The sequence below is a fragment of the Peromyscus californicus genome, unplaced genomic scaffold, assembly GCF_007827085.1.
Source record: "Peromyscus californicus insignis strain IS unplaced genomic scaffold, ASM782708v3 Scaffold_7__1_contigs__length_154581171, whole genome shotgun sequence".
Classification (NCBI taxonomy): domain Eukaryota; kingdom Metazoa; phylum Chordata; class Mammalia; order Rodentia; family Cricetidae; genus Peromyscus; species Peromyscus californicus.
Window position 1 is genome coordinate 131553145 of NW_026294595.1, and position 11070 is coordinate 131564214.

The following is an 11070-nucleotide window of genomic DNA, read 5'->3' on the forward strand; positions in this document are numbered from 1 at the left end:
CCATGTCGCTCAGCTACCTTATGTGGGCCACACTCCAGCCATTCGAGTCTTCCCCCTGCAGCAGAAATCACCTGACCCGTCCCGGCTCTCAGCCTGTCATTCCTGCGCTGAATGGCATGTGGCACCTCCTGCCTAGGCCTCCTTTGAAGCCTTGCAGCCTAGACGTCTCTTTCCCTCACACTGGGTGTCACGGTCTTACCTGTGACATTCATTTTACTTATTTGTCTACTTGACTGTGGAAAGCTTGTCTCTGACACTAGCGACGTCACGACAGGCCTGGCCTGGCACACACGAGAGGTTCAAGGACAGCTAAGAGTGAGCAGCCAGCCTGAGGAGAGCACCACCATCCCACTGTGCAGCGGCAGCCAACCGCCTTTAGACTCTGAGGTAATGTCCAAGGAGGCTTCAACTGTGACACAAGGCCACAGCCGTGACAGATTCCAAATCTAACCCAAATGGATCACTTCCTTCCCAGCTCCTACCCAACTGGCCAATGAGCAGGCAGACTCAGGAATGGACCGGCAAAGTTGAGTCATAAATGGGCCCAGGAACTTCTCTCACATCAACCGCTCTACAGAGAAATAGGGGCTCTGCCCTGCCCACCTCCTCCCACACCACCTGGCTACCATGTGGCTATCATTCCCTTGGGTCAAGGCCCGGGCTGCCCACCCATCTGCCACCCTGGCTCTAGGCCACTTGTCACCCACCCCGGCTCTGGCAACCTACCCCAGGCCTGGAAGAGCTGACCAGCAGGGTGGCCAGCAGTGGCCACGGGGACAGCATGCCAACCCCACCCAAAAGGCCAGAAAAGCCATCTGCTGTCCTCTCCCTGCTCCCCGGGACTCTGACAAGGCTCCAGATGAGATCATCGCACGTGGACCCCAGAGGAGGGCTGCAAAAGGCTTCACTTCCCTCTCGGCTCAAATTCAAATGCTCGAGACACAGGCAAGGGGATGGGGAACTCAAAAGGCTCCATCCTTCACAGAGCGGGCAGAGGCTGAGAGGGACTCTGGGCTCCGTCTCCGGTGCAAGCTCACTTCAGCTTAGCCTCTTTGGGCAGGAGTTTGGCGGAGTGAGAGCCAAGGTTCCTAGATGAAGGCCACATCCAACCAAGCATCGTGGGGTCACAGACCTCAGTGGCCCTTGTTCTGTTGGCACTGAAGAAGTCTGATCCTGACTCTGGGACCTGCCTATCCAACACCATAGACAGCAGAGAGAGTGACCGAGCCAGGCCCATGCCAACAGTGCACAGCTATTCCCTACATCTCCAGCAGGCAAGAAGCCTGAAATGAGAGGGGTCAATGGTGAGAACTTGAGGCTCATAACCTGGACCATCTCTGCTAGACACTAGTGAAGACCAGGAGCCATCATCTCTTTCTCAGTGATGATCCTTTGTGGCTGGCACTATTCTTACCTTCCCACTTCACAGAGGAGCAAACTGAGGCTGAGGGAGAGAAGGCCCCCAGCCAGTGAGGTGGTCTCCAGGCCTGGCACATCTCTGCACATGAAGCAGATGCTCCTCACTCGCTTGCTCACTCGTGTGTGTGTGTGTGTGTATGTGTGTGTGTGTGTGTGTGTGTGTGTGTGTGTGTGTGTGTGTGTGTGTGTGTCTGCGCGTATGCACATTGATCAAGGCTGGGGAGATGCCCAGAGACTACTGCCCACCAAGGTCACATCTGGCTTGTCACTGTCCGATTCAATGCCTTTAGGGGAAAGCAGGCCCTGTGCTGCTTGGGCACACTCTGGGGAGCACCAAACCCTGTTCCTCCTCCTGTCCCAGTGCACAGGAAGGTAGGCAGCTTTGGACCAAGATTTGTTGACAACTTCCCCCAGCCTCTGGGCTTCAGCCAAGTCTAGAACAGCAGAGAGCAGGGAGTTGAGGATTTAACAGTCAAAAGAGCCACATAGCCTGAGTCCCTCTTGTCATTTACAGGCTATGTGACCAGCAAGCTCCTAACCTTCCTGGGCTGCAGTGTAAGCCTGGGTAGAAGGGAGGGCGAAACATTCTGGAAGGTCCATGCTGTGCCCTGCCGAACACCAGGAGGGGCTGCTGTGAAACTGAGAATTACTGGTTAACAATCTAGGCACTGTAGGATGAATGCCCCACCAAGGAGTCCCCACAAATCTCCGTGGTACCTGACACAGGAAACCTGCCCCGGAGCAGGCCCCAGGCACTGCTCCAGCTGAACTCGTGGAAGGGGGTGGAGGAATGGATGGGGTAACGAAAGGGCGAAGCCGTGGGGGAGTCTGGGTGGAAAGGCTGTGGAAGTGTGACCTCATAGGCAGCTCAGCCACAGGCTGGGCCAGGAGGGGTGGTGCCTGGGCAATGCAGGACCAGCGAGGAGTGACCAAGCAAACTGGTGCTATTGAACAGTCCAGAAGAGTCAAGCAGGCTCAGGCAGTCGGGGAACCCCACCAGCCACCTCTATTTCCATCTGTGGCCCAGGCAGGAGGGGACCACTATCTTGGAATAGGGGCCCCAGGAGTGGTCCTCCACCAGTAAGCAAGCATTACCAGATTCCATGTAAGGCACAGGCTTTGGCCATCACGGGAAGAGTGACTTTGGGTAAGTGAGCTGCAAGGAGAAACGTGGCTCCACACACCTCCCAGACAGACAGGCACATCCAAGAACTAGCAGCCGCCTGAAACCCAGGACCCAGGGCTCTCCTGGGTCAGACCAGAGCCTTCTGCCGCTGAGGGTAAGGGCTGAGAACCAGGATGATGATAAGCAGAGAGGGCCAGCTCCTCAAATACTCCCTCATGAGAAATCTTCATGGCAACTGTGCAGAGCATTTTATAGAGCTGAGGCTCATGAAACGGAAACACGGAGAACCAAAGTGCAGGCCTAGGGCTGTAGCCCAGGCTTGTTCATTCCAAATCCCTTGCTTTCGGTCCTTCTGGCCGAGACAAGGAAGGGATGGATGGTCTATAGCTTCTACCTCCTTGGACTCCTGCCTCACCTCGGGGCAGCCAGCAACCGCAGCCAAGGTGCTGGCCCCAGGGGGCCCCTCCTTCCTGCACCAGAGGGGTGTGTATTGACTACAAATGATGTCATTCCTTAGAAGCTAGGAGGTTGGCCACAGTTAGAACCCTGGCTGCTCGCCAGGCCTCTGGCTTGAACTTAACCAAGCCCTCTTCTGGGGGGTCCCTCTGCTATAGAAGCTACCCAGAGCCTGGGGTCCCTCCCATCTTCTGTACACAGGATGGTGATGGGCTGCTATATGCCTGGACTCTTATCTCCCCAAGTGTCTGCAAGAAAGGGATTGAACTCCCACTGTACAGACCGGAAGACTGAGGCTCCAACAGGCAACATGCATAGGAAGGAAGTAACAAGGTGAGGCTTGGCCTCAGACCTAATTCTAAAGAAGGAGTGTGCCTAGGAGACCTCACAATCTTCCTTGCTCCCTCTCTCATTGGCCTCCTGAGATAGGAGCAGTCTGGTGCCTGCTGCTAGGGCCACATGGCCCCAGCCCTGCTACCAACCAACAAGGCTACCTTCCAGTCAAGGCTCTACCGGACTGGAACTTAGTGCCCTTCAAGAGGGCCTCCCCTTCCACGACTCTCACACCCATGACTCAACTCTATTCTCCTGTCTTCCCTCTCACTCTGTCCTTTCCTGACAGGGACTCACTCTACATAGCACAGGCTGGCCTTGAACTCCTGCCCCAGCCTCCTGAGTGTTGGGACTATGAGCATGAACCACCACCACCCAGCTCCAGCCCTCCTTTTTAAACCTATCATCCATTGCCAGACCAGAACCACAGCTGATCAATCAGGCATACACAGCTATTTAATGAGCCCCACCCACCCACTCAATTGTGCCAGGCCCTGTTCCAGAAGCTGAGCACCAAGGCAGTCACTCAGGCAACCCTGCAACTGTGATGTCTCCTCCTTCAGGAAGTCCACTCAGCTGCTCTCAGGTGCCTGCACCACTTCTCACTTCTTTAAGTTCCAGACTACACATGGGCACCCTCTACGGATCAGTGCATCGTGGCCTCTGTAGCTTGCAGCCGAGGGAGACAGGATAAGCAGGAAATTCCAAAGAGATCAGAAGTTACCCTGAGGCAGTGTTCCTTCTGGGGCGGGCTTGCTGTCTATTTCCCTGGGCCCCACAGGGCCTGGCTCAGAAGCCTGGGGAGCTCTGGCACCGCTTCTCAGTCATGGAGACCTGCAGACGCCCTCCACTGCCAGCCTTCTTCAGTTGGGCTCCTGGGACCCCAGATCCGGGCGGTTACAAACTCCAGTCCTGACTCCACTCCCAGTCCCCAGCAGTCTGCTAAGAGGAAGCCTTATGAGCAGCTGGAAACAGTAGGGCCATACACAGTAGCTCCGGGGGGGACATTGGCCAAGTAAGTCTTCCTGTGTTTATGTGTGTAGGTGAAATGTCACAGTCAGTGTAAGCGGACGTGTGTGTGTGTGTGTGTGTGTGTGTGTGTGTGTGTATGTGTGCGTGTGTGTATGACCATGCATGTCTGGGTGCCCTGGTTAGGCAAACACCATGTCTGGCATTTGCATGGTCAGCCTTTGTGTCTCTGCTAATGGGTATGAAGATTTGTGTCCATCCTATATCTGTGCACCTCTTTGTATCCACCTGAAATCTGTTGAGCCTCAGGTCCACGTGCAAAGGTCTGTTGCTTTCTGAGGAAGGGGCAGTTCGGGGTATCTGGGTGAGTCAGTGACTCTGTCACCTGTCAAGGATGTCCCTGGGTTCCCAGGGATGCTGGTATGTGTAGATAATGTCTGTGTGTATTTATGTGCACACCTTCACATGTATGTGGACTTCCTATGTGTCTGAGGGTGTGTCCAGGCTGTGTGTAGAAGGGTGTGTTTCTCCTGCTGATATGTGATGTGTTTGGTAGTGTGTGGCATGAAGGGTCTATCTGCACGGGTCTGTATACTGCTTTCCATGTGGATCCACAGTGACTGTGCCCGGAGGCTGGCCTCTGGAAGAATATAGCATAAGTGAGTCACTGAATGTATACATCAGCCAGGCACGAATAGCTGCGGGTCTCTGGGCTTGAGCTCCGCATGAGCGTACATGTGTTTATGTGTGTCCAGGCCCTTGTAAAGCACTCTGAGCTTTGCGATCTCCTCAGCCACCTCATCTTCTCTCTGCTGGAGCTGCTCCCCCAGCCCCCAAGCCCTGCCCCTCAGCTAGAAGCTGTGACTCAGGGCAGGGACCAGGGGACATGGGACAGACTGGGTCCCTCCTATGCCTCTCAGGAGTTTTGCAGAACTGCCCAAGGCCTACCGCTCAGAAGACTCTGGATGACATCAGAGGAAGGGAGGAGAGAGGAAAGGGCCACGACTGGGCTGAAACAATGGACACGCACCTTCACAATCAAGAGGTCCATGACACACTGAACCCCCATTTTACAGAAGTGATCCCCCTAGAGGCACACCCCCACCTGCAGGCTTGGATATCAGCCTTTTGAGTTTTTGCTTTTGAGACCCAGTCTTAGCTTAAGCTGGCCTTGAACTCACTATGTTGCTGAGGATGGCCTTCAACTTCTGGCCCTTCTGCCTCTGCCTCCTGAATGCCAGGATTACAGGCATGTCTGGTTTCTGTGGGTCTAGAGATGGAACCCAAGGTTTTGTGCATGAGAGGCAAACACTCCCACACCTGAGCTTGCTCACCATTTGCTCCCTACAAATCTTAGCCTGGCACCTGGCCCACAGGATTCCTCTCACCAACCTCCATCCATGACCAGACATGTCAGTAGCAACCAAAAGCTCAATCATGCTGGCCACATGGCAGACGGAACAGGACCAAGATAGAACAGCAAAGTTGGAATGCTGGCTGTAAGGGAATCCTGGGGCCTCCACTTGTCCATCGCCAGTCAGTGAAGGTTTTCCTCTGGGCCCTTGTGAGCAGTATCTATCCCTCACAGTTGGAACCCTAGTAGGGTGCCTTGGCTCCCTGTTACCTATCTGTGCAGTGGGAAATATGATCATGCCTTCCTGTCCCCCCCTGAAGCAGCACCCAATGTATTAATACTCAAGGGCTAAGGAAACTCACTCCCCTGGCTCCTCCCAGTTCCTCCAAGAATGAACACACAGACATCCTGTCTGCTCATTGGCTCAGAATCGTAACAATTCCTCACGAGATACAAGGACTTCGCTTTACGAGATGTTTTCCTGACTGTTCACATCTCCCTGATTGCTGAAAACAATCCTTGGAGACTGTCCAGGCACACCCCACCATCTCCATTAGACAGATGAAAAAAAAAAAAAAAACAAAAGCAGCTCCGAGTGCCCGGCCACTTGCCCGTGACCACACAGTAAATGGTAGAATCAGGTCTCAAAGCCAGCTCTAGTACTGAGATACCCATGGCACATGGGTAACAGTTAGTGGTCACAGGTAATTTAGACCACTGGGGCTTTGAAAGTCAAACACAGTTTAACCTGGCTGAAGCCGTGTATCTCTGGGTCCTGAAAAGCCCAGCAGATAACCCTCAGGCACCTTGACCAGAAGGGGCCCCAGGTCAGACAGCTCTACTGTAACCATCATGGCTGTCTCCCTAGTTGCTCCCCAGTGATCACAACCACACTCAGGACCATTTACACAATGCTCCCGACAAACCCAACGCCTGTATCCACTCTCTGAAGAGTTCCAGGGATACCAAGCTCGCCACCTTCCCCGAAGAAGTGCTTTTTGTCTTCTCACTGGCAGAGGCTGTACCTCCCTCACCTGGGCCCCAGAACAAGACTTCAAGAGACGGGAGATATGCAGTCACCCGAGGGTCCTTCCTGGTTGACAGTTACCCCCACCCCGACATCCCCTAGCACACACACAAACTGGAAGGTGACCCTGAAAAGGGCCACCCAGAGTCCAGGGCGTTCCCTCCCACTCATATGGTCAGTCTGCAGTGGATATGCTGGGGACTTGGAGTCATCCTCCTTCTTACCCAGTTTCTACACCTCAGATGTAAAGAGGCTCAGAGAGGCAGGAAACACACAGGAGACTGATGCTCTCTTTCTCCCTGCCCTGGCTGCCTGGAGCAGTGTGGCTACCGCCCGAATGTGCGCAACAAGAGTCAGCGTGACTCCCTTCCTCGCCCAACACCTTCTCAACTTTCTTCAGCCCAGAATGTTCTACTTCAGCCTCTTATTCTGCTGGCTCCATCATCTCTCAGCTCCCGGCCTCCCTGAGACCCCAGCCTCACCTCCCTGTGCCCTTGGCAGTTAGCCATCTCACCCTGCTCACCAGCCACACTGTGTTTAGTCGACTATTGTTTAACTCTGGTCTCTCCAGAGGCTCTCCCTAGCTCAGTTACTCCCCCGAATCTGCACTATACTGCTAAGCTCTAAGCAAACAGTGAGTGAGTGAGTGAGTGAGTGAGTGAATGAATGAATGAATGGATTCAAGGTCAGGAGGAAGAGCCCAGCCTGCTCCCACAGAAGTCACAAACCAATTTGACAGATGCACAAGGTCTCTATCCTGCGAGCAGCAAGTGACATCAGGATAGAAATCTACAGCACCAAGTGCTCTGTAGCTACGTGCACATTTAAACTTTAAGGATGACCTGTGTGTAACTGTTTAATTCTTAAGATGAGAAAAACTCAGGTCCAATCATGGGAAGTAAGGTGCCCAAGATCACACAGTCAAGAAGCTACAGGTCCAGCAGTGGTCCAAAGCTTGTGCAGGAAGACTCAACTACAAATGGATGGTAGAAACTGAGGCTCAACCTGACCCGGAAATGGAATGTTCCCAGGTGGGTCCTGGTCTCTAGGAGAACCTAGGCTCAACCCGAAGGCCCCTGGGACCACCTTCCCATCTGCATACTCATGGGTGGTTTCAGATGGGGTTCAGGAGGTTCAGATCCACTTCCTGGGGGCACAGGAAGGGATCCAGGATAGGGGCAGGAAGAAACCAAATCAAGAACTACGAGTTACCCTCATTTGCTGGAGTCAGGTCCAGGTCTGGAGCAGCTCAGGTTGGGAACACAGGGAGCATCCAGGAGGCTGTCTCCATCCTCCCACCCTCCACAAACTGACCCAACCCCCGATTGTCAACACCGAGTGAAGCCTTTGTGAAGACTCATACTCCCATTTAACAGAAAAAGAATGGAAGCCTGGCCTGGGGGAGGTTCCGGCTAGGAACAGGTAGCAGATGACCATTTCTCAGATGGACCTGTGTTCTCTAGTGTGCAGGAGTTTACTGAGAACATGTGGGCCAGAGGACCCAAAGGAGAGCAAGAGGAACACCCCAACAGGCTAAGGAAGAAGAAACCCTTCTAGACAGTGGAACCAGGAGAGGCAGTTAAGTGCTGCAGGGCAGACATGTCATTAGAGTGCCGTCAACTCCATGGCTGCTGGCCAGGCCACTCTGGGTGTCGTGCCAGGCCATCAGCAGACAAGTGCAGACAACATTGCAGTCTCTTCTAGCAGTGGCAGTACAGCCCGTGAAGATGCCAGCTTCCCACACCAAGGTCAAGAAGCCAGGGCAGGGCTGTCCCCATAGTTGCCACCGTGTCAGGGGACAGGGAGCCAGAGCACGGGATGCACCTAGGTGCCCAGGCACAGCCCCTTTTTCTTCCCAGGCAGCTCTGCAGTCCCCCCCACACACAAAGGGAATACCCCTATCCAAGAGGGCAGCTTCCCTCCTCAGGCAGGCAGCACCGGCCATGTCTGCCCAAGCCTCCCTCAGAAGGGACAGAAGACAATATCCTGGGATTGAGGAAGTGGCCTCTGAACCAGTTCTCCCACGACATCATCCTCTCAGGCTGTGGGACCGTTAGACTGGGCGGAAGTGGACTCCAGCCAAGGGGATGTTCCCAGATGTCATGCTTTCAAACTGGTCCCGCCCCAAAAGGCAGGCGAGGACAGGCCTGCCGGGGAAGCCCTGGGTAAGGACTAAGGATGGTGTTCTGGCTCTCCTTGCCAGGGGATAGCCACGGTTACCCTGGCAGCCAGACACATCAATGTTGGCCCCAGAGAGGAGAGGCAAGGAAGGCCCGCTGACCCGGGGGCGGTGTCCGAGGCGGCTTAAAGCAGAGGTCAGCCGTGGCTGACTATCCCCCGCCCCTCGACACACCGAGCATCCTCCAAAGCAGTTTTACGGGGAGGGGGATGCACATTGGGGTCCTTTAGTCAGTATCTTATCCAAGATCCCCCTCAGGAGAAGAGTAGGAAAAGAAGGTGAGGAACTCTCTCCCTGCTTGTTCAGTGTTAAAGTGGCCGGCTGTGGCCTCAGGGCCTCAGGTCCTGGGGCTCTTGAGCCAGGATGGCAGATCCTCCTCCCCAAACCCTGCGACTCCCCTTCCCCTCTAGGTCCCCACCTTGAGATAGTCGTTCTCGGAACGCAGCTCTTCCAGCTCCCGCACCAAGCCGCCGGGCCCGCAGTCCAGCATCTCCTCGGTGAGGTCGGAGAAGGCGAGCGAGGCGCTGAGTGGCAGGCGGCTGCTGCCCACCGACGATGCTGCCCCCGACGGCTCATCCGGGGAGGCGGGCGGCCGCGGAGGCTGCTGCCCCGACGGTGCGGGTTGGGGCGGCTGCCCGGTGCGGGTCCCCGCCGGGCCACCCGCCGCAGACTCGGCGTCGCTGCTCAGCGCCAGCTCCAGGCCCAGCAGGCGCGCCTCCTCCGACGCGCAGTCCGACACCTCTGAGCTGCTGTCGGTGAGGCTGGGCGGCGGCGGCGGCGGGCGCGGCCCGGTACCCGGACGAGGGCGGCCCTTGGCGCGGACCCCCGTGCGCACCCCGGCCACCCGCGGCCCCGCGCCCCGGGCTCCAGGCGTCACCGTGCGCCCCTTCTTGTCCGGCCTCGCCGAGGACGCGGCGCCACAGGCTGCAGCGGCGCCCGGGCCTGTGCCGCGGCGGCCCTTGGCCAGAGACCAGCCGGCCACGTCCTTGGGCCGGGCTGGCGATGGCGCGCGGTGGCTCTTCTTCCTTTCCGTGGCGGGCGCGGGAGCAGGCGGGGGGCAGTAGCCCCGCGCCGATGACTCTCCCGCTGGCGCCTCCATCGCGGCCTCTCCGGGTCTCAGCGAGCGGCGCGCATGGCCCGGGAGCGGCCGGTCTGGGGGTCCCTGCGGCGGGTCCCGGATGCGCTCCCGCCGCTCAGGCCGCGACTGCGCTCCGGCCTCCTGCGTCCGGGGACTGCGCTCGGGCCCTGGCCCGCGCCGCGCGGCCTCTCCGCTACTTTGTGCTCGCAGCGCGCGGCCCGATCTCCTCCAGGCACCGCGACTCCGGCTCCGGCTCCGCCCGGTGCCCGCCCCCTCCGCCTCGCCGCGCCCTCGGAGCGAGCCCGGACCCCGGCTGCCGCCTGTTCGGCGATCGCCGCCTCGGACTCCCAGTCCGGCTGAGGCCAGGGCCCCGGCTCCGCCCGGCGCGGCCCGCCCCCCACGCAGCCCCGCCAGTTCCCCGCCCCGCCGCCTCGGCTCGGGGGCGCGCGGCTCGGCGAACAAAAGGCGGACGCGGCGGGAGCAGCGGGGAGGGACGCGGGCGGGGAGCGAGGGAGGGATCCGCGAGGCAACAGCGACCCCCTCGAGGGTCAGGCAGGCCTGGGCAGCCGCGGCCTCGGCTTGCTGCGGCAGCTCCCGGACACTGGCTGCTCCCGTGCGGGCTGGGGGATCGCACCCGGCCGTGGAGCCTGGGAGTCTGGCGTCGCCGTGGGGGCCTCGTCGATGGCAGGAGAGGATATTCCCCGGCAGAGGCCCCGCGGACCTCAAAGGGCCGGAGCCAGCATCCATGCACACCCAGCACCGCGCCGCGAGCCCCTTGCGGGTGCTGAGCCTGCGCGAACTCCGCCCCCTTTAGCTGGGCATGACAAACGACCCCATCGCCTAGAACGGTAAACTGAAGCATGACCCAGCACGCGGTCGGCTCTTGGTCAGCGGAGGAACCAGGATGGAGCCTCATGCCTGCCGAGTGTACTGGACTCCTCCTGCCTGACCGCTGTCATAGTGACCCCGCGTGCACACTGGACTCTGTATACACCCTGGCCGCCTGCGATCCCGAGCAGAGTCCTGTCTCCCCTACCCCAATTCCAAGGTCTTCGCGATTAAACTTCAGGCTGTGCCTTATGGATGCCTGGCCATCGGATGCTTGGAGGGAAGGGGCAGGTTCTGGGCC

The 11070-nt window shown here is 57.8% G+C and overlaps 1 protein-coding gene across 1 annotated transcript in view; it reads right to left on the bottom strand.

Moving 5' to 3' along the window:
- Positions 1–10330, bottom strand: part of Soga1 (suppressor of glucose, autophagy associated 1) — a 70526-nt gene extending 60196 nt beyond the window's left edge. The window contains exon 1 of the mRNA XM_052722570.1: positions 9282–10330. Within this exon, the coding sequence (XP_052578530.1) occupies positions 9282–9962 (681 nt within the window). The 5' untranslated portion in view covers positions 9963–10330. The remainder of the gene's footprint in view (positions 1–9281) is intronic.
- Between the last annotated feature and the right edge of the window lie 740 nt (positions 10331–11070).